Here is a 23667-nt window from a genome sequence, read left to right as displayed (position 1 = left end):
CAGGAGTGCCTGGCGTGCTCTGGTCCATGGGGTCACGAAGAGTTGGACACAACTAAACGACTAAGCAAAAACTTAAGCCCTGCTGATTTCATTAAGCATGGCTATGTCTGGATCCAAAAAAATTCATGGTATCTCATTCTGTGGGTGGGTTCTTTCCTAGAATTGGAATGTAACGCGCATGTTCCAGGAGGCGGACGCATTCTTCACCTCACTTGGCATGATTGAGATGCCACCTGAATTCTGGAAGGATTCTATGCTGGAGAAGCCAACAGATGGCCGAGAGGTGGTGTGCCATGCGTCGGCCTGGGACTTCTACAACCGCAAAGATTTCAGGTGCCTACTGCATGTGAAAGGGCCTTGTCTTGGAAAGGGGGAACCAAATGCCTTCTTGGAAGAGAACCACAGAATGCGTTTATGCAGGTCCTTTTAAAGAAACATAGGTCTTGGGGAAAATATCAACGTCTAGTTTTAGTAACAACATGTGGTTCAATTTAAGCGGTATAGAAATGAAATGAATAATGATAATAGGTACTAGTTTCCTCCTCTCAGAGCTACAGATCTCAGTACCCTTAACAAACTGCAGTTGACAGGAGTCTTAGGAGGAAGTCATGTGCCTTCGATGTGCTTTAAATTTATAGTGTGTATCAGTGATAAATCTACTAAACGTATAAACCAGTTCTGAAAACCTTTTCCGTGTGCTAAATCTTTCCTGGAGAACCCTGGGAACTATAGTGTATGGGAGCACTTAATATGTTAAGATGTCTTTGAATCCCTTGCGAAGCTACCGAGAAGGACTGGTGTTCCAAGGATTACATCTGTGAGAGCTTTAAGCAATTTAAATTCTATATTGACAAGAGGGCAGGGGCAGACCTTGGTAATAAGGTGCCCTGAGTGAGGACAAGATTTGCTGAGGACAAATACTTCTTATTCTCACAATACAGTGGTACCTCTGGATATGAACAGGATCCATTCTGGAGCCCCGTTCGCATCCTGAAGTAAACGCAACCCGTGTCTGCACATGCGTGGGTTGCAATTCGCCGCTTCAGTGCATGCGTGTTACATCATTTTGACCATATGCGTAGGCGCGAGCAGTGAAACCCGGAAGTAATGTGTTCCGTTACTTCCGGATCGCTGCAGAGCGCAACCCAAAAGCACTCAACCTGAAGCAACTTCAACCCAAGGTATGACTGTATTTCCTTTTGGTGCAGTTGCTATTTTTAATGGATCTTCTAAATAGGTACCTGTATGAATACAGGGTGATGATGATAGCTTAGCACCCCCTTGGCTCAGTGCCCTGTGCAGGGAAACTGAAGAGGGGACTTCCTTTTCAACTCTTCTGAGGACTCCTTGTATAAAAGGGAAGCAGGAACAACCTTTCCAGTTTGTCAAGCAGGTGCCCTATTAGCTCAACTGGTGCATTTTAACAGAACCAATGTTGCATCCTCACCTTTCTGCTCCATGCTTTGCAGGATAAAGCAGTGCACAACCATCACCATGGAGCAGCTCTTCACAGTACACCATGAGATGGGGCATATTGAATACTACCTGCAGTACAAGGACCAACCCGTCTCCTTCCGCAGTGGGGCCAACCCTGGCTTTCATGAAGCCATTGGCGATGTCATGGGCTTGTCCGTCTCCACCCCCACCCACCTCAAGAAAATTGGACTGCTTGACGAAGCCACTGAGGATATAGGTAACCATTGAGCACTGTGGGTGATGTAGGAGAACTGTGCTGAATAAGTAATTGATAGAGTTGATGGGACATTTCTCAAGGGTCAGGTTTCCAGCTGAGATTAGTTGCTTTTGGGACGTGGAGCCAGACTTGTATCACTCCAGGGCTTCCCAGCTGCTGAAGAAGAAAGAGAAGATCCTAGACCAGGCATGGCCAAACTTGCCCTCCAGATGTTTTGGGACTACAACTCCCATCATCCCTAGCTAACAGGACCAGTGATCAGGGGTGATGGGAATTGTAGTCCCAGGGAGTGGATTAAGTTAAAGGACACTGATGTGTTAGATCTGGAGGGAGTAGGCACTCAATTTAGATGGCATGCATACCTAATAGATGAAAAGGTGAGAGTCCACAAGGGTTTTATGGACCATATTATAAGGAATTCATTGTATAAAATATGGATGAAATATAAAGGGATCCTAGAACCCAAAACACCTTGGTGGACCTCACCCTTAGAAATCATGACTGTAAAGAGAAAGAATACGAATAACAATTGGGCAACATATAAGGTATTATTGGAAGAGGAATATAACAAACTTAAATTGAAAGAATATAAGGAAGTTAAAAAATATTTGAACGATTGGCTGCAATATTTTCAAATTAATCAGAGATTGGCAAAAGATAAAAAGGATTTGAGAAAGAAATTTCAAGACTGGATGAGTACTTAATCCAATCTAAAAGTAAACATAGTTCCAAATTATATGTTTTGCTCCTAGAATGGGAGGTAAAGGAGGAGCAAGTGAAGACAGTGATGGTAAGGTGGGCCCAGGATGTAGGAGAAAATATTATGATGAGCCAATGGGAACGGCTGTGGAAAAGAGATATCAAATTTACAGCGTGCTATAATTTAAGAGAGAATGTAATGAAAATGCAATACAGATGGTACCTGACCCCGGTCAGACTGGCAAAAATGTATAAAAACTGTAGTGATGTCTGTTGGAGATGCAACAACAAGGCAGGAACCTTTCTACATATGTGGTAGGAGTGCAAAGAGATAGTGGGATTCTGGGAAAATATCTATAACGAACTGAAAAATATGTTTAGATTTTCATTTGGAAAAAACCCAGAATCCTTTCTCCTAGGTATCATGTCAGAGGAAATAAAAAGAACTGTCAGACCAATATTTATGTATGCAACTACAGCAGCAAGGTTATTGACTGGCCAAAATTGGAAAAGCAGCAGCGTCCCAACTAAAGCAGACTGGTTATCCAAAATGATGGAATACTTCCATATTGCCGAACTAACAGGGAGGATAAGAGGAGATATGGTACAAAAAGTGAATAAGGAGTGGGCTATCTTTAAGGAATACATCAAAATTTATGTGGAAAAAGTAGAATTTCTGGCAAATATTGAGTGAATCCAGAAAACGATTAGAGTGAAAGGAGAGTAAAGTCAAGAGAGAAGAAGAGATTACAGAAATAATTAAATGTGTTTAAGCTAGTTGGAAAAATAAAGTAGTGTAACAAGAACAGCTGGAAGTCAAGTCACTTGGTGGGTGTCCATGTGGGGTAGGTGTGTAGGTATGTTGATATGTACAGTATAGGTAGGTATTATATAGAGTAATGTAGGTATGTTTTATATTATGAAAATAAGGTAGTGTGTTGTGTATATGTATTGTGTAAATGTATATGTATGTGTTTTATATGTTAATAAAATTTAAATAGGAAAAAAGGGAATTGTAGTCCAAAAACATCTGGAGGGCCAAGTTCAGCCATGCCAGACCTAGACTGAAACCCAAAATTTGCTCTCCACTCTTTATTGCTGTTAGGGATTGGGGAGCCCTTCATATCCACACCTGTTCCCCTTGGGCAACCCAGAGGGCAGCTTTGTGCATGCTCAAGGTCTGACTGCTGCCATCCGTTGGGTTGGAAAGGAATTTCCTATAAAGTCAGGTAGGTCTTTGTGCCCCAAGGCTTGTGGGTCACTTGCCCAGGTCATCTCAAACGGCTTACTCTGCTCTTGACTTGTGGCACAAGATCTACAGAGTACTTATTCTGCTCTTATTCCAGCTCTGAGTCTTCTTTCCCCTTTCCCTTCTTCTTTGCAGAGAGCGACATCAACTACCTATTAAAAATGGCCCTGGAGAAGATCGCCTTCCTGCCCTTTGGCTACTTGATAGACCAGTGGCGATGGAATGTCTTCAATGGGCGCACCCCTCCCAACCGCTACAACTATGACTGGTGGTACTTGAGGTAAAGGCCCCCCCTCAGCAATGCAACTGTGGCGGGTAGAGGGCTGCCATAATGTCTGAGCAAGGGAAGCCATTGTTTCAAGAATCTGTGTGAGGGGAGCTGATTTCGGGTGATAGGACTGAATTTCAAAATTGGGAAGGAGGAAGTCCATATTTGCTTGAGGGACCCATATATCTTCTCAACAACTGTGTGTGTGAGAGAGAGAGACAGACAGACAGACAGAGACAGGAGAAAGAGAAAGAAAGAGAGACAGAAAGAGAAAGAAATGTATGAGTATGTGTGAGTATACACAAAGTTAAGAAGGAAAAATATTCAGGAATTTATTCAGTTTATTGGCCAAGGGACCCATCAGTTATATTGCTTATACAGTGGTACCTCGGCTTACGTATGCTTCAGGTTACATACGCTTCAGGTTACAGACTCCGCTAAGCCAGAAATAGTGCTTCAGATTAAGAACTTTGCTTCAGGATGGGAACAGAAATTGTGCTCTGGCGGTGCGGCAGCAGCAGGAGGCCCCATTAGCTAAAGTGGTGCTTCAGGTTAAGAACAGTTTCAGGTTAAGTACGGACCTTCGGAACGAATTAAGTACTTAACCTGAGGCACCACTGTATTCCACTTTATAACCCCAAGAGGTTTTCAAAGCAGTTTCCCAAAGAATCCTCAAACCTACAGAGGTAGGTAAAGGTAAAGGACCCCTGGACAGTTGAGTCCAGTCATCTTGACTATGGGGTGCAGCACTCATCTCACTTCAGGCCGAAGGAGCTGGCATTTGTGTGCAGACAGCTTTCCGGGTCATGTGGCCAGCATGACTAAACCACTTCTGGCACAACAGGACACCGTGATGAGTGCCACAGCGCATGGAAACGCTGTTTACCTTCCCTCCGCAGTGGTACCTATTTATCTACTTGCACTGGCGCGCTTTCGAACTACTAGCTTGGCAGGAGCTGAAAGAGAGCAACGGGAGCTCACCCCATCACACAGACTTGAACTGCTGACCTTCCGATCGGCAAGCCCAGTAGACTCAGTGGTTTAGACCACAGCGCCACCCGCTCCCTATAAAAGTCATATTCAAGTCAGGAACAGACTACTAGGCAGCAGTCCACTGATGATCTCTTGAGGCAAGGAAGTGGGGCTGAGCAGCTGGATCTTGCTCAGCCCATGATGGAGGGAGGTCCTCCCTCACTAGCAGATAGGAAGATGGTCTGAGAAAAATATAAATTACTGGAGGAAGAGAGAAATGCACGCACCTGTATACATGTTGATCGGACATTGATTGATGTGAGTTTCAGTTTGCTCCCTTCTTTGTGCCACTTTCTTAGGGCAAAGCTAGACATAAACTGCGGTGCTTAGTAAGGGAAATGGGTGACATGATGTCATCACATCAGGCACTCCCAAACAGCCAAGCATGTGGGGTGGAGGCAGAGTAATCCATGATGCAGTGACAGAGAAAGAAGGGGCAACTGGGTGCAAGGCAAGAGAGCCAGTGTGGCATAATAGTTAGACCAGAGCTTTCTGAACTTTTCAAAAGTTGATAACACACTTTTTGCACATACATCATTTTGCGACACAGTTACAGTGGTACCTCTGGTTGCAAACGGGATCCGTTCCAGAGGCCCGTTTGCAACACGAAAAGAGCGCAACCTGCAGTGGCGCGTCTGCACACACGCAGGTTGCGGTTTGCCGCTTCTGCGCATCCGCGCGGCATCATTTTGCACTTCTGCACATGCGCGAGCGGCAAAACCCGGAAGTAACCCTTTCCGGTACTTCCGGGTCGCCGCCGGATGTAACCTGAAAGAACGTAACATGAAGTGGACGTAACATGAAGTTATGACTGTAATTCAGTTTTGCATCATTTCGCAATACAGTAATTCAGTTTGACTAGCAAGCTGGAGGTTAAGCTAACCCTTTCTAGCCTCAGGAGGAGCACGGGGAGTGTTTGTGTAACACAGCTACACACTGAAGCCGACACACTAACGTGTCGCAACACACAGTTCAGAAAGCTGTGGACTATGACCAGGGAGGCCAGTTGGACTATGACCAGGGAGGCCAGGGTTCAAATCCCCACTCAGCCATGAGGTCACTCAGGTCAGGTCCCTCACTCAGGTCACTGGGTGACCTTGGGCCAGTCGCCATCTCTTTGTTAGGATTTTTATCCATCTGTGCTGTTCCAGCAGTAGCACTATGTTTGGTTATATCATGTTAGTGTCTGAGAGAGCGTGAGACAAGAAGTCTCAGTACTGTTGGAAGTTACTTTAACTTCTGATTGTGATGCAGGTTCTGTACTGGTGCTCAAAGAGCACAGACATGCTGACTGATTCTCTGTATATAGACTGTAAAATAAAATACTGTATTTTTCGCTCTATAGGACGCAATTTTTCCCCTTCAAAAATGAAGGGGAAATGTGTGTGCATCCTATGGAGCGAATGCAGGCTCCTTGGCTTCAGCGATAGCAACCGAAGCTTCCGAAGCACAGAGGGAGCGCCCCCTCCACGCTCCAGAGGCTTCGCGTTGCTTTCGCTGAAGCCTCGCTCTCCATGCTTCAGGGATAGCCGCCTGAAGCCTTTGGAGTGCAGTAGGAACTTGCGCTGTACTCCGAAGGTTTCGGGTTCCTTTTGCTGAAGCCGGGAGAGCAAGACTCTCCTGGCTTCAGGAGAGAGGGAGAGCTGTGCAGTGCCTCTTCAGCAAAGTGGGAGGAGAAATGGAAGGGGCTCTGTTTCTCCTGCCACTTCGCTGAAGGGGCGCTGAGCAGAGAGGGGGATAATTTTTTTTTCTTGTTCTCCCCCTGTAAAACAAGGTGCGTCCTATGGTCAGGTGCGTCCTATAGAGCGAAAAATCAGTAGTTTAGAACTACAATTGACTCTTCTGCTATGATATGCAAGAAGACAAGTGTGCTCCTCTCAGGAGGCAGGGGTCGCTTATCCCGGTCTCTCTGGACTGAAGGAGATTTATAGCCAGGGAGGACCACCGGGGAGAGGCCCCAGAGTCTTGGGAAGTTGGCAGCCTTCCCAGGTGTGTTTCCAACACTCTTGGCTTACCTCACAAGGTTGTTGTGAGGATGAAATGGGGTGGGGGGGAGAACCAAGTACACCACCTTGAGCTCCTTGGAAGATAAACATGGTATAGACATGCGACGAATAAATAAATAAAAATAATAAACGGCATACCCATGATCAGCATCAAATCTAGATTAAGAACAAACAACCTGGAATCTTCTTCATTTCTAGAGACTTGTGCTAATGCTGTTCCGTTTCTTCTCTGCCCACATGGCTGACTTTTCTCCAGAACAAAATACCAGGGAATTTGCCCTCCTATTGCAAGAGATGAAACCAACTTCGACCCTGGTGCTAAATATCATATACCTGGCAACACACCTTATATCAGGTACTGGGAGCTGAAAGAGTTGGGGAATGTGGAATGTGTAAATGAAACATGGTGAGCTTCACGGATGTTCTTGAGTGAGGCTGGTGTATATGCCTTCATTAATCATGGAACGTCGAGTACGTTGCAATGTTCTACAGTGTTGAACTACCTAAAGGTTCTGACAAGCAGATCTAAGGTGGTAGAGAAGGACGTGTTGAATTTTTCAACTTTCAAATTCCCAAAATGAGCGGTGCTAAAAAGTTGTAATATGACATGGGAATTCAATATATATATTGGTTAAATTAATATAATTTAGTTTTGCCTGGAAAGTAAAACGTGTGTAAAATTGCATAGAGAGCATTAAAATTTTGCAAAGTACTTGCAGTTATATTATTATTATTAGTAATCATTATCTGACATTTTCAGAAGGTAAAATTGAAACTCTTTGGTTTTCCAAAAGCAGTTGATGTGCTTTTCCATCAAACCTAGACTTACCAAGCTAAATGTTGCTCAATCACAAAAAATAAATAGCAGATTTGAATTCCTCACACCCAAAAACATATTTTCAAGACTCCACACTGAAGAAATTTGCAGAAATTAAGTTTCACCCCCTAAAATGACACACCCTAGTGGCAGAGGAAGGCTGCATGGAGTTAGGTCCCCCAAAATCAATTCTGAACTCCATACTCTTTAGTATAGGAACGAGGAGCCTTTGACCCTCCAGTTCCTGTTGGACTTCTGCTTCCCCCAAGACAGAATGACCCACAGCTGAGGATCATGGGAGTTGGAGTCCAATAACATTTGTAGATCCAAAGACTACTTCTTCCCCAGCTGCTTTAGAAATGCAGAACTTGCGGAGAGTTCTTGACTAGCATATTCTTTTTAAGGCTGGGCGAGAAATTGTATGAAGTTGTTCACATTTAAAGGTGACTATCAAATTCATACTTTCTGAAACAATATCAGAAACTAAGCAAGGTCTTCCTTTGAAATTTACACTTATCTGAATTTTGTGGTGCAAACTTTGTTTGCAGAACTGCTTATATTAGTGGGAATTGCTTGTGGAATTGTGCATATTTAGGAGAAATTTGCCCTAAAACGTTGATAATCCTACAAGAGAACTTTTTTAAAAAAAATAATCACCAATTTGCTGCAGAAAATTGAAAAATGAAAACCTAAGAACCAAACTGGCAGATCCTTCCATGCTTCATTTTTTTTAATATTATGCCTTCAAAAATTGACTCTTGTTCAGTATGACAGAATTTGCTGTGATATTATTATTATTATTATTATTATTATTATTAGTAGTAGTAGTAGTAGTATTGGGCGGTGGGGGTGGGAGTGGGTGTCCTACTGAAGAACTGATGGGTACCAGAAGTATATGGATTTTTGTTTTGTCTGGGGCAGGTACTTTGTCAGTTTCATCCTGCAGTTCCAGTTCCACAAGGCGCTCTGCCAAGCTGCCAACCACACTGGCAATCTTCATACCTGTGACATCTACCAATCCAAAGAAGCCGGACAGAAGCTCAGGTGACAGCAGGGAGAGATGGGGAAACAGCAAGGCGTGGTCTCCTACCTAAACGGCGTTAGAAGCGGGTGGGAAGACCTAGGCTAACAATTCTCTGCTTGGGGGCATTTCCCCCTTGCTGGCACCCTGATGTAACAAGAAGGGGTCCAGCTGTGTTGGAAAAAGCAAGAAGGCTGTGACATGCAGACCTGAGGACTGCGATCACACAGGTGTGACCAAACTCAGGTTGCAGAAGTGATCCCCTGGCATAATCTTGGCGTAGCTTGAATGCCACTGGGCACTTACCCATTAGCGGGAACCAGATGTTCAAACACCCTGGGAAAGGTGACTGTACAAGCATGCAGTGTTGGAGAGAGACCTTAAGAATAGCATCACCAACACTCTTCAATGGAAGGGTACTTCCGACACCTATCATGCTTGTGGGGTGGCCACCTAGGCACCTAGGGAAGCAGATTCCATGAGTTCCAAGGGCTGAACTCACCCCTACCACTCCCACTGACCATATAATGCAAAGCACCTTGCAAGCAAAGAGCAGCAGGAATTGAAGTGCTTGCAGAGCAAGGAGTTGCAAAAGTCTGCAGGACATAAAAGTTCAACTATTCATGGCTGGTCACCATGTGGGGAGGGGCTGGGCAAAGCAGACCCTGGCCAGCTTACCTGGCAGTGGTGATGCTCCAAGCAACACTGGGTGGCTAGGACCTGCCATTTTATTTTCCCAAAATATCCCAGTCATGCTTCTTCTGGGAGCGTAGTGGGAAATTTAAATGCTAACGGGACCCAGCCATCCAGGGCACCAGACAAAACAAACACAAAAACTCACACTTTAAAAATACAATAAAAAAGAGGGGGTGTTGGGGCACTGGCAGCTGCCCAAAGATGCTGGCACTGGCTTCAGTTTGCCCTGCCTGGTTGCTGGCTGCTTCAGAAGATGTGGCAAGAAAATAAACCCAAACTGCAAGGTCTCCTCAAATCCCTTGTGTGGTGGAGGAGTCCACAGCAGGCGGAGACTGGAGTCGCCTGGTCTTGTAGGTCTTCCACAGTGGCTATCAACATGTGTACAGTAGCTGCTTCTACATCACTACCCATTCCTCTCTTTGTTTTCTTCGCTGCAGCGAGGCACTGAGGGTTGGCTCTTCCCAGCCCTGGCAGAATATTCTCCAACAACTCACTGGCACAAATAAGATGGATGCGTCAGCACTGCTGGAGTATTTCAGTCCCGTGACTCAGTGGCTAGAAGAACAGAATAAGCGAACCAATGAAACGCTGGGCTGGCCGGACTTTGAGTGGCGTCCCCCTGTCCCAGAGGGCTACCCAGAAGGGCTTGGTAAAGTTCATGGAACTTTGAAGCGTCAGGCATAGCTCTAATGGCTTTAGCCCAAACGTAGAAGAGTTTTCCTGCACAGTGAAGAAGCTAGTTGAGGTGGAAATGACTAGTCAGCTAGACTCAGAATAACTATTTACAGGATCTATTAAAAGGAAAAAGAAACCAGCAGAGTCTCTGCATACAAAACAAAGTAAAATAAATCCTTTCTCTCTCTCTCTCTCTCTCTTAACCATACACAGCACTCCTTCTCCTAACACACCTAACACAAACTGTGCTAGCATTCCTAGATAACAGAGTTGAGTGCTGGTCGTTAACCAATCAGAGTAAGTAGTTTCTAGGTCAAGCAGACCTTGGCTTTCTGCCAAGAGTAAATTGACACTGCCTTGAGTTAATTGTGTGAAGCCAGAATCTGTAAGTTTTCATGAGAATCAATTAACAGAAACTGAACACCCCCTCACAGATTCTGCTGGACAATTAACATCAAATAACACCTATGTAGGAGATTATTTTTCCAGCAAACCTAAACCCTTGACATTTGCTTGTTCTTTATCTTTGCCAATGGTTTAGTTAATACATCTGTTACATTTTCTTCACTTGATACATAAGTACATGTGATTATATTGTCTTGTACACAGCAACGTACATTTTGGTATTTTACAGAGATATGTTTGGAACGTGATTTGAAACCCTCTGTTTTACTTAAGGCTATACAAGCCTGATTATCAATGTAAACTCGTACTGGTTCTCCACAATTTACATTTAAATCTGCTAACAAATGCTTGAAATAAATCACCTCGTTGCACAATTCACTCAATGTGGCGTACTCGGATTCCGTTGATGACACACTTACAACGTCTTGCTTGCGTGACCGCCAGCTGATTAAAGCTCCACCGACTATTATGACTAGTCCTGTGACAGATTTTCTATCTGGCAAATTTCCCCAGTCACTATCACAGTAGCAACTCAAAATTTCATCCTCTGAAAAATTTAATTGTAACATATAGCCAATTGTCTGTTTGAGGTATCTCAGAACTTGTTTTACCCCCTTCCAGGCATTTAGTGTGGGTTTTGAGACCAATCTACTCAATATGCCTACTGCGTAGCTAATATCAGGTCTGGACCACTGTGCTAGATACAATAAACTTCCAATTACAGGATGATATATATCAGGATGTTCAAATTCAGGACTCTCATCTATATGAAGTGTTTTTATGAAACCTGGATCCATAGGCACCACTGCCCCTTTGCAATCCTGCATCCTGTATGTAGTCAGTAGTTGTTTAACTTTGTTCTGCTGACTAATTAGGCAGCTGCCATCTTGGGCCCAGCACACTTCCAACCCTAGATATGTCCTAACCGGGCCTAAGTCCTTCATTTTGAACTTACTGGACAATTGCTTGGCAAACCTTTTAGTTTGTTTATCTGTTTTGCAAGCATACAATACATCATCTACACAAATCAGACAAAACTCTTGATCACTGCCTGTACCACGTACATAAACACAATTGTCAGCTGTACTCTGCTTGAAACCAAATGACACTAAGGCCTCATGGAAACATTTGTTCCAAGATCTTGCCGCCTGTTTGAGACCATATAAAGCTTTGTTTAATTTCAACACTCTATTGGAACCTGTCTCATAACCAGGCGGTTCGGCTAGATACAGGTCTTCTGATATTGATGCATGTAAATATGCAGTCTGGATATCAAAATGGTTTAACAGGAGTTTTCTCTTTGCTCCAAGCGTTAGAATCAGCCTTACACTGTCCCCCTTAGCAGTAGGGGAAAAAGTCTCGTCATAATCTTTTCCAGGCCTCTGAGAGTATCCTTCAGCCACTAAACGAGCTTTGTATTTGTACTTTCCTGTCACCCGAGGTTTAAGTTTGTACACCCACCTGCAGCCTACAATCTTTGCCCCCTCAGGCGCTGCTACTGGTTTAAAGACCCTGTGCTCATTCAGAGAGGACATCTCTTCTTCCATTGCCTGTTTCCAGAGCTCTGCCTCCTCTTTTGGTAACTTTAACACCTCCTGAAAACTCTTGGGCTCTGCAATTACACTAAACACATTTGCAGTATCTGGAGAAAAACGCACCGGAGGCACTCCTTTGTTTTGTCTTTTAGATCTTCTGGGAGAAAATTTTTCTTCTGACCCACTTTCCTCCTCAAAACTACGACCTCTCTTTTGTTGCTTAGCAACTGGTCTCTGGCTAATTCCACTTTCTTGAGAGCTCTTATCTGAACTTTCCTCCCCCTCAGACTCTGATTCTCTATGTTTACCTTCAGAGTCATGAAGCTCCTGGGAAGGTTCAAACCAAACCTCAGTATTGGCATGTAGTCTCTCCCAGCCACTATGTTCACAAAAATTGGCATTCCTGGAGATCACAATGCCATTTGTCCCTTCAGCAAAGCGGAAACCTTTTCCCAGCTCCTGGTAACCCACAAACACTAACTGTTTGGTCTTAGGATCTCCCTTCTTTCTCATTTGTTTTGGAATTAATACCCAGGCTTTTGATCCAAACACATGCAAATGGTCAATTTTGGGTTATTTCTGAAACAATTTAAAGTACGGAGTTGTACCTATTGTTTGATGAAAGAGCCTATTTTGGAGATAACAAGCGGTGAGCATGCTCTCCCCCCAATAAGACATGGGCAAATCAGCATCATCAAGCATGGCAAACATCATATTTTGTAAAGATCTGTGTTTTCGCTCTGCAACGCCATTCTCCTCTTGGGAAAAAGCGTTCGTTTTTCTATGCCCAATGCCACGCTTTTGTAACCAATCTCTAAAAGCATTTGACATAAATTCGCCACCACTGTCCGTCTGAATCCTTCTGAGTTTAATGGACAGAAATCTTTCCACAGATGCCACCCAGCCTTTAAACTTAGTGAACACGTCACCCTTATTCTTCATGAGAAAAACCCAAGAGTAACGCGTGGCGTCATCCACAATTGTTAATGAAAAACGTGATCCACCCCTGCTTACAGCAAATGGACCAATTACGTCCATGTGAACCAGCTGTAGCAGTGACTCACTAACTCTGTCACTTCTGGGGTAAGAGACTCTTTGGGTTTTAACCTTTTTACAAACATTACAATCAAGGTACTTGTTACAACTCTTTAAATTACCCCCATCAGCCAATTCAGACATTTTTAGTACACTTTTCCAGCCAGTATGCCCCATTTTCCTATGCAATAAGTGCACACAGTTGTCATGTATAGCTTTGTTATTCACTGCAGGCTGAGATTTACTGACTACTGCTGCAACTTGAGATCCTGCTTTAAGCCAAAACAAGCCTCCCTCTGACTTAGCAGTGCCTAAAATCTCACCAGCCTTCTTAATAATGCAACTGTCTCCTTCAAAACACACTTTAAACCCAGCTATTAGCAAACAATCTACAGACATCAGATTGCTCCTTAATGAAGGCACACAAAGTACATTTTGCAGGCATTCACGAAAACAAGCAACAAAAACTGCACCCCCCCAAATCACTTCGGAAGTACTTCCGTCTGCTAGGGCCACCTGGCTGCGCTGTGCTGAGTTCTTGGAAACAAACAATTCATCTGAATTTACGATGTGCCGAGACGCTCCCGAATCGACCACCCAGACAGCTTGTTTCTCATCAGCAATCTTGACCTCGGCGGTCACCAGCTGAGCCGACTGTTTTCGTTTGAAGAATTTCTTTTTTCGCTGCTGCTGATGATGATCTCGTCTCTGCTCTTGCACCGGCCACTGAGACTTGACCAACTCCGGACATTGTCGTTTTAGATGCGCTGAAGACCCACATCGGAAACAACGCCTAACAGCAAACGCTGACTCCTCACCGGTACGCTGCTTTTGCTTCACCTCTGGCACGGCATAAGAACTCCTTCCAAACCGCCTGCCTGTAGAAGCCTCTGCAGAAAACGACCTTTCTTGCCTCTTCTGCCATTCTTCAATCAAACGCCCAGTAACGTAACTGACTGATAAATCATGCTCCTGTATGCCTTCTAGAGACAAAACTAAATTATCCCAGCTTTCCGGGAGAGAACTCAAAATAATAGCCACCTTCTCCTGCTGGTCTAACGCACAGTCTCTTTCCTGTAGCGCAGCAAACTTTAACTGTAAACTGTGTAGGTGTTCCTGCATTGTACCCAGGCTGTAACATTGCCTTGTACAATGCCTTGCGAATGAACAGCTTGGAAACCGCTGTCTCACGCACATGAAGTTCTTTAAGTGCTTGCCACACACCTCTAGTTGTCTTGATTCCCCTCACATACGGCAACTGGGAATCTTCCAGCCCCAAAACAATTGTGGCCCTTGCTCTTTGGTCTTTATCGAGGTCTTCATCATCAGGAAACTTACTCACCACTTGCCAGAGACGATCCCTCTGCAGCACTGCCTGCATGCGTTCCGACCACAGCAAGTAATTGGAGTCATTCAGTCGCTCAAAAGCCATCTGAACTGGTTGTGAGGCCATCTTGAGAGCAATGTCCCTGGAACCGGGAACCAGCTACTCACGACCACCGAGAGAGAAAACAGGAACCACAGCACCCAGCACTCACACGCTGCAGCTGTTGTCCTTGTGTCCACTGCGTCACCAGCTCACAACAGTCAGGAACCAGCCAGTGTCCATCTGCTGCACCAACAGGAACAACAACTTCTGGAACTACTGGAACCAACACCGTTGATGCTGACACCACCACAACTCAGGCTGGCAGCACAATACCCATAACCTCATGGAACTTGGAAGTGTCAGGCATAGCTCTAATGGCTTTAGCCCAAACGTAGAAGAGTTTTCCTGCACAGCAAAGAAGCTAGTTGAGGTGGAAATGACTAGTCAGCTAGACGCAGAATAACTATTTACAGGATTTATTAAAAGGAAAAGAAACCAGCAGAGCCTCTGCATACAAAACAAAGTAAAATAAATCCTTTCTCTCTCTCTCTCTCTCTCTCTCTCTCTTAACCATACACAGCACTCCTACTCCTAACACACCTAACACAAACTGTGCTAGCATTCCTAGATAACAGAGTTGAGTGCTGGTCGTTAACCAATCAGAGTAAGTAGTTTCTAGGTCAAGCAGACCTTGGCTTTCTGCCAAGAGTAAATTGACACTGCCTTGAGTTAATTGTGTGAAGCCAGAATCTGTAAGTTTTCGTGAGAATCAATTAACAGAAACTGAACAAAAGTTTCCAAGGCACAAAGTCACGGGGGGGGGGGAGGCCTGCAGGAGGGTGGTTTCACTATGACCCTGGTGCTTGGGCATAACGGTAGCAGGTGTCCAAAGAAAAAAGAGGTGGTACTAGATGACCACCTCATTGCTTGGCTTTGCCATTGGACCAGGGCAATTATAATCCACAAGGGGGCACTCAGCTTGTTTTATATTTTGCAGCGGAACATAGGAATGGAAGTGGCAATCTCTTACATAAACAGGGGGACAACACAGGACATCTGACTGGGAAGAAATGGCTGATGCAACTGGAATAAGGAGTGGTTTTTGTCTTGTTTGTCTATGGGAGGAGGAGGACTGTGAGAGCCCTGGTGAACAACTGTCTTCACTGCAGGATGGCTTTTAGGGAGACCAGGAATAGGGAGATAGCAGGCTGTACTTTCCTTCTAGCATTGATAAACCACAAGTATTGATCCTTAAAGCACCTGCTGTTTTGCCTCTGGGCTGGCACTTGGTAGGGCAGGAGCCAGGCAGCAGCCTTTTTGAAGTTGAGATTTGGCTAGCGAACTGCTGACTTGACTTTTGCTGTTAAGGGGTATCGACCCCCTTCGTCAAGACCGGGTGATACATCTACTGATAAGGGGGAGTGCAGCCCTTATCAAAGCAGTGGGAGGCCAGCTGTTATGTCTCTCTGCTGATGAGGAGTGCAACCCTTGTCAGCATCGTGAGATGGCTCTCCAACCAATGGAGTTCCATGCTCCTGATGTAACAGATGAATTGGAAGGTGGGATGAGTTGCCGCCTGGTGAATTGGCTGAGCAGCGGATTCTAGAATGCGGGCATCTCCACCTGTGTGCTCATTTTAACTTCCCAATGAGCAAAGGTAGATGCTCAGCTAGTACTTACCTACCACTCACCTGCTGGCTTCTCCTAACATTTCTCTTTAAGGGGACGGGGACGCCAGGGAATGAAAATGCCTCAGGTGAGTCTTCAGAATTACCAGGTCTCAGCCCTGGAGTGTGTTTTAAGTGATAGGGTTTGTCCTAGAAGTGTGAACTATAATATTAAGAAGGATAGGTCCCCTAAGCATGTTCAGAATGCCTTGTCTTCATCCATGAGTAACCACAGCCAATAATTGCACATCATAGGTAGGGAAAGGTCTTCTGATTCCATCAGAGAATGTAAAATTTCTGCAGGAACCTGGGACTTGTCTCTTTAGAAATTAGGTACTGGGAGTTAACATGCTAGACTAAAAGAAAGACAGGGAGGTGAGTTAATTTCCCTACTTTTTCCAGCTTTTTGTTTCTCCCTCCCCACCCTTTAACCTTTTCCAGATAAAATAACTGATGAAAACGAGGCTAAAACATTCCTGGCGGACTACAACAGCACAGCCGAAGTGGTATGGAATTCTTACACAGAGGCTTCTTGGACATACAACACCAACATCACGGAGCCCAACAGACAGATGATGGTAGGAAAACCAGCAGTGTGTGGTAGGGTCAGTGGTGGTGGTGGGGAACTCAGTTCAATTCACATTTAAAGGGGAAGCTACCCAATGTCCTGTATACCTGAAGGAGCATCTCCACCCCCATCGTTCAGCCCGGACACTGAGATCCAGCGCCGAGGGCCTTCTGGCAGTTCCCTCATTGCAAGAAGTGAGGTTACAGGGAACCAGACAGAGGGCCTTCTTGGTGGTGGCACCCGCCCTGTGGAACGCCCTCCCTTCAAATGTGAAGGAAATAAGAAGCTATCTTCTCTTTAAAAGACATCCCTGTTTAGGGAAGTTTTTAATGTTTGATGCTGTATTGTTTTTAACACTCGATTGGAAGCCGCCCAGAGTGGCTGGGGAAACTCAGCTAGATGAGCGGGGTATAAATAATAAATTATTATTATTACTATTATTATTATATATTATTAATTCACGCTTCCTGAAATAATATGTGAACCGAAACACAGCCACCTTTCGAAATGCAGCCACCTCCGAATTTTGCAAGAGAGTTCTGCAGCTAAGTAATATGCATTATGTGCATATGAAGATGCATATAAATTAGTGAAATGGCTTTGAAAAACATGTATGTGTTAGGGGAAATTGCATACAATTTATCCTGTTTATAACAGGATAGATTTGAACAAAAATGCTGATGAGTTTTCATGAGGACTTCTTTTCTAATAAAAAATAAAACATCAGAAACGGATGTGCAAACATAGAGAAATAAACAGAAACTGACAGATCTGTGAAACCCTAAATTGTGGGGTTAGTGTTGTTGTTTGCCCTGAGCCCAAGGGAATGCTGCCTTGGGTTCCTTCACGAGGAAGGGTGGGAAATAAATTTTATCATCATCAATAATCCAGAATGCGGCAGCTAGACTGGTGACTGGAGGCAGCCACAGAGACTGTATAACAACGGTCCTGAAAGACCTACATTGGCTCCCAGTACGTTTCTGAGCACAATTCAAAGTGCTGGTGCTGACCTTGAAAGCCCTAAATGGCCTCAGCCCAGTATACCTGAAGGAGCGTCTCCACCTCCATTGTTCTACCCCAACACTGAGGTCCAATGCCAAGGGCCTTCTGGCGGTTCCCTCACTGCGAGAAGCAAAGCTAAAGGGAACCAGGCAGAGGACCTTTTCAGTAGCGGCGCCCGCCCTGTGGAACACCCTCCCATCAGATGTTAAAGACATAAACAACCACCTGACATTTAGAAGACATCTGAAGGCAGCCCTGTTCAGGGAAGTTTTTAATGTGTGACATTTTAATGTATTTTTAATCTTTGTTGGAAGCCGCCCAGAGTGGCTGGGGAAGCCCAGCCAGATGGGCGGTGTACAAATAATAAATTGTTGCTGTTGTTGTTGTTGTTGTGTTAATAGGGGTGACTAGACAGTTGTGGGAGTGCTGGAGTTAGAGAATGAGCTTGTCCTTTTCCCCTCTGTGATACAAGTGTGCTGGCTAATGCCCCTCCCTCTCTCTCCCATATGTGCCTTGCAGTTGCAAAAGAACATGGAAATGTCAAACCACACCCTGCAGTATGGCCTTCGGGCTCGGATGTTTGACCCCACTGATTTCCAAGACCCCACTATAAAACGTATCCTGAAGAAACTGAGTGACATAGAGCGGGCAGCCCTACCTGACGCACAGCTGAGGGAGGTGAGAGCGAACCATAGAGTTGTAGAATTGCAGAGCTGGAAGGGGCCCCATGGATCATCTGGTCCAACCCCCCTCAATGCAGGAATCTCAGCTCGACAGATGACCGCTCAACCTCTGCTTTAAAACCTTCATTCCAGCCTTGTTCCTGATGTAGATCTTCACTCACCCCTTCTTCCCTGTCGGGGAGATAGGGGTGCCATCTTGTGGTTCACACCAGGTGCCAAAATGTATTGGGCCCAGGACATAGCAGATCAGTTATGGAACTTCCTGTCCATGGAGACCTACAGAATTGGCCTGTTCTTCGCTTTCAGGGAAGCTCTTGGGGGTTTCCATCTGGTAGAGGTTTAAGGTGGAAGGAGTGGTGTTATTATCCTGACTTGGGTGCTCTTCATGTATTTTCTTAACGATGATGTTTGTATGGGATGTTTTATGGGTGTTTTTTAATTGCAGGCTGTTTGGGGACTTGTTGAAAACAGAACTTGAAAACCTGGAATAAATAAATAATGTGTAGTTAAGTCCCCAAGGGGCAGTTCTGTAATGAGGCCCTAGATCCTTGGAATTGAATGTGTTGAAAATTAAGCTGGAGACATAAATAAAGAGCATTCTGAGAGGCAGGCAAGCACAGGGCACCAGAATATGAGCACACTTGTGTTTCATTGCTTGCACAAATTCAGCATAGCAGAGCTCATCCAGCATGTTGGCACAAGTATTTGTCTGGGGAATGAAAGCAGGAAGCAGATGCACGATCAAGCCATAACAATAAAATATTTCTGTTCAATTCAAATGCATATAATAATACAGTTTCCGCCAATAGTCCTTGGATCTTGTTGTCAGGCAAATGATGGCGAGGAGACGAGCCCATATTTTACCTCCTAAGCAAATGAATCCTTTTTTTTCTTTCAGTATAATCAGCTCCTCTCAGACATGGAGACAATTTACAGCATAGCCAAAGCCTGCACTGGAAACACAAGTTGCAAGTCCCTGGATCCTGGTAAGCCATTTATAATAATAATAATAATAATAATAATTTATTATTTGTACCCCGCCCATCTGGCTGGGTTTCCCCAGCCACTCTGGACGGCTTCCAACAAAGATGAAAAATACACTAAAATGTCACAAATTAAAAACTTCCCTGAACAGGGCTGCCTTCAGATGTCTTCTGAATGTCAGGTAGTTGTTTATCGCTTTGACATCTGATGCGAGGGCATTCCACAGGGCGGGCGCCACTACCGAGAAGGCCCTCTGCCTGGTTCCCTGTAACTTGGCCTCTCGCAGTGAGGGAACCGCCAGAAGGCCCTCGGAGCTGGACCTCAGTGTCCGGGCAGAACGATGGGGGAGGAGACGCTCCTTCAGATATACTGGACCGAGGCCATTTAGGGCTTTATACATCTCCTGGCTGATAGGAATCATCATCATCAATCTTTATTACGGTCCAGAGACCCAACAAATCATTACAAAGCAATACACAATTCATACAGCCTACCTCCAGGTTAAACAAGCATTTTATTTAGAATATAGGGCTCATTTGATCTTGCAACCACCGATAAAAACTTTGCCACTGCTAATGTTCTAACATTTGTCCAGTCTTCCAGTAGGAACCTGACATAGTGAGCCTCTGATTTTCCCGGGAAAGGTACCAGCAAGGGTTATATCAGTTCAGCCCTGGCCTGCTCATATTTTGCACAATGCAACAAAATATGTTTTATGGAATCGATGTCTTGAGCACACGAGCAAAGTCTGTCCTGGTAGGGAACTCCTCTCAACCTGCCATCCAACACTGCAGAAGGAAAGACATTTAGTCTGGCTTTGGTGAAAAGCCTTCGGTAGTTTGGTGCTGTCAGGTTTTTAATGTAAGATGTTAACTTAAAGACATACCCATATTGAACTCCTACTGCCAGCGGACTACAGACTGCGTGTGATCGTGATCGCAAGTCACTGTGTGCATTATCCCATAATCTTTGCTTTAGCATCTTTTGGGCACCTTCATAACCCAGGTAATACAGTTGGGAGGGAGACAGACCAATAGAGGTGGCTTTTTTAGCCATAGGAACCATCTCCCACCACATTTCCCAGTGGCCATGAAAACATACCGGACAAGATAACTTTGTCAGCCTGAGAAGTAGAGCTGGGCAAATTCTATCAGGACTTAGTTTTCATGGAAAAATAAGAAGAAGGTGCTTTTGAGTATGTATTGAGTGGCTTTCCCACACCATCATGTAATCAACAAACAACCTCCACATATCTGGGGGGAAATATGTTGCAACTTCTGAGTAGTTTTGATAGCCCCATAATGTTTTGATGTAGAAGTCAATCCCTACTAAGAAGTCATAAGGATGTAAGAGGAGCCGTGCTGGATCAGACTCATGGTCCGTCTAGCCTAGCATCCTGTTCCCACGGTGGCCAACTAGGTGCCTATGAGAAACCCACAAGGAGGACATGACCACAACAGCACTCCTCACTTCCTGATTCCTGGTAACTAGTATGAAATATACTCGGAGTCGAGTGTGAATTTCATGCTCTTTATTCAGCTCATAGTAGCAATGAATGAAACTTTCTCCAAAACGTCTAGCTATATATACATTATTTACGCAATGGGCCCCACGTGATTGGCTAATTCTGGGCTGCTGCTGTAGGCCAATCAGGTTGTAGATTCACCTCCTCCAGAAGCCTGATTGACTGCTCCTGCAGCCAATCAGGTCACTGATTCACTTCTACCTGGAGCTGGATTGGGTGGCTCCTGTTGACCAATCAGACTACATTCTGGGTCCTATTATTCTAGGATTTAGCTCAGTACATAACATAGTATTCCAAGGCACATTGCCTCTGATACATCATTGGAGAAGACTCTCTTGAAAGTTGGTGGACTCCCCTTCACTGGAGATTTTTCAGCAGAGGTTGGATGGCCATCTATCATTGATGCTTTAGTTGAGATTCCTGCATTGCAGAGGGGTTGGACAAGATGACCCTCAGGGTCCCTTTCGATGGTACAATTCTGTGATACTCATCGTGACAAGTAGCCAATGGTAGTTTTATCCTCCATGGTTTTGTCTAATCCCCTTTTAAAGCTAACCAGGTTGGTGGTCATCACCACATTTCTGTGGAAGCAAATTCCATTGTTTTATTATATACTGTGTCTTGAATATCTTAGCCATGAGCTTCATTCAAGTCCTGTGGATTTTAGCAAAGCATGAGAAGTAGTGGGGCGTAACAGCCTTGTTCCTGCCATTAAACTATATGAGGCACATGAAGTTCATGAGAGCAGCCTGGGTGTGATGAACATAGATAAAAGAGAGGGGGACGTGCTTTGATGAAGAGTAGAACCAGGCCTTTTTTTTCAGCCAGAACTCACCGGAATTCAGTTCCGGCACCTCTCAGGTGGGCGCCATTTCCATCATAAGAGAACAAGTGAGGCGTTCATTCATGGTGAACTCCAACACCTCTTTTTCTAGAAAAATAGCACTGAGTAGAACAGGCTATGAAACACGTTATGTAGGAAGGAAAATCTCTGTGGCGCAGGTGGGCTTTGAGAAAGGATATGAAGGGAGGTAGAGGGTGTGGCTCCACAGTTAAAGAAGTGTACCATGTTTGTTTGGAGAGAACATAATGGAAGCTCAATAAGTAAGCTTGCACACAGTGCTGGATTTAGGGCAGTGCGGGCCAAGGGGGCGCAAAACTGAGAAGATCCATCAGGGCCTTGCTCAGAGGCGCCATATTACCAGAGTATTACCAAAGTCCACCCCTGCTGCACAGTGCAGAGGGAGCAAAGGCAGGCCAAAGGAGAGAGATATACACATTACAGCACGTATGGTACATAGTCTCATACCTAATTCTCGCTTGTCTTGGCTCTTTGTTTAGAACTCACGGACATCATGGCTCACTCAAGAGACTACAACGAGCTCCTCAATGCCTGGAAAGGCTGGCGGGATGTATCAGGGAAGAAAATCCGAACCATGTACCAGAAATACGTAGAGCTGAGCAATACGGCTGCCATATTGAATGGTAAGCGTGTTTTGCAGTGCTGACTGCTCCAAGAAAGGGAACAGTGGGTTGTAAGGGCAGAGGATGACTCTTACGAATGCGGAACCCAGACTGTTTGAGGTGAGCCTCAAAAGTCAATGCAGACTTAGGAAGCATTGTGGTCTTTTCTTTGTAAGTTGCTCTGAGTTGCCCGTGGCAAAAAAGAGTGACTAATAAGAATAACAGCAGAAAGTGTCCCTCTATGGAAAGCCTACATTGCCATCAGTAACTGAAGCTTTCCAGCAAAGTCCACTGGTCTAACCACCAGAACAAAGGCATGCACTGTTTTGCTTCGTTGTTGTTGTTTTTTAAACTACAGAGCCACTCAAGAACAAGGCAGATAGATGCAGATGTCCACAAAGTTCACTTACTCTGTTCCCATGGCAGAATGTCAGACTTGCGAAGGGGGAGCTGGAGCCTTTTAATACTTCAAATGAGGAGCTTAGAAAGGATATTCCCTGCTATGGTCTTGCAACATTGCGGTTTGGCCAAACCTACCATCAAGCAGCATGAAACATCTGCCTTAGACAAGCAGCTTTTTTGGTTTCATGGTGAAAGAGTAGCAAGCCATTCATGATTTCATTTATTATGGTTGTATTTTGACTGCCAGGCAGGGGAGAAGGGCTTTTAAGATGTTCTGCCTCAGATGCCAAAATAACTAGATCTGTTTTGGCTTTTGGGGAGGGTGTCACCTGGTGCTCCACCGCAGGCAGTAACACCAGCCCTGGGGACACAACTGGAGAAGATGAAGAAGGGCTTCTATGTTCTCATGTTCGTGTGCAGGTCATTCTGACAATGGTGCTTTCTGGAGATCCCTGTATGAAACACCGGATTTGGAAGATGTTCTGGAGAAAATCTGGGAAGAGCTTCAACCATTGTACCTCAATCTGCATGCTTATGTGCGCCGGGCTCTCTACAAGAAGTATGGTGAAGGTCACATCAACCTCAGGGGCCCTATCCCAGCTCATTTGCTAGGTAAGCCTTTCCACACCAAACTCCTGAGCCAGAAGACAATATTGGGCAACTCCCCATTGTCTCTGTGGTTCTGGAGGCCTACTCCATGGTTGCTTTTTCTTGTATTAAGCCATGCCCAGTGTCTAGGTTTTTAGGATTAAGGATTTTGTAGCCGGTCTGCAGCATATTTTGCCAAATGCACATTTGTTGAGCATATCATATAGTGGCTCTTAGGTCAAGAAAAATAATATGTGCCTTACACATGGAGAAAAGTTATGAAG

General features: G+C 44.8%; 1 protein-coding gene across 1 annotated transcript in view; it reads left to right on the top strand.

Annotated features, from left to right (window-relative positions):
• Positions 1 to 23667, top strand: part of ACE (angiotensin I converting enzyme) — a 65273-nt gene that overhangs the window by 28474 nt on the left and 13132 nt on the right. Inside the window, exons 7-17 of the mRNA XM_081837607.1 lie at positions 161 to 333; positions 1470 to 1693; positions 3777 to 3921; positions 7204 to 7302; positions 8686 to 8808; positions 9919 to 10130; positions 16609 to 16745; positions 18257 to 18415; positions 19319 to 19406; positions 22271 to 22414; positions 23216 to 23407. Of these exons, the coding sequence (XP_081693733.1) occupies positions 161 to 333; positions 1470 to 1693; positions 3777 to 3921; positions 7204 to 7302; positions 8686 to 8808; positions 9919 to 10130; positions 16609 to 16745; positions 18257 to 18415; positions 19319 to 19406; positions 22271 to 22414; positions 23216 to 23407 (1696 nt within the window). The remainder of the gene's footprint in view (positions 1 to 160; positions 334 to 1469; positions 1694 to 3776; positions 3922 to 7203; positions 7303 to 8685; positions 8809 to 9918; positions 10131 to 16608; positions 16746 to 18256; positions 18416 to 19318; positions 19407 to 22270; positions 22415 to 23215; positions 23408 to 23667) is intronic.

Source organism: Podarcis erhardii, assembly GCF_964252035.2.
Source record: "Podarcis erhardii genome assembly, chromosome: 13".
In the NCBI taxonomy this organism is placed as follows: Eukaryota; Metazoa; Chordata; class Lepidosauria; order Squamata; family Lacertidae; genus Podarcis; species Podarcis erhardii.
Note: the sequence above shows the minus strand (reverse complement) of the source record. Positions and strands in the feature narration are given on the sequence as shown.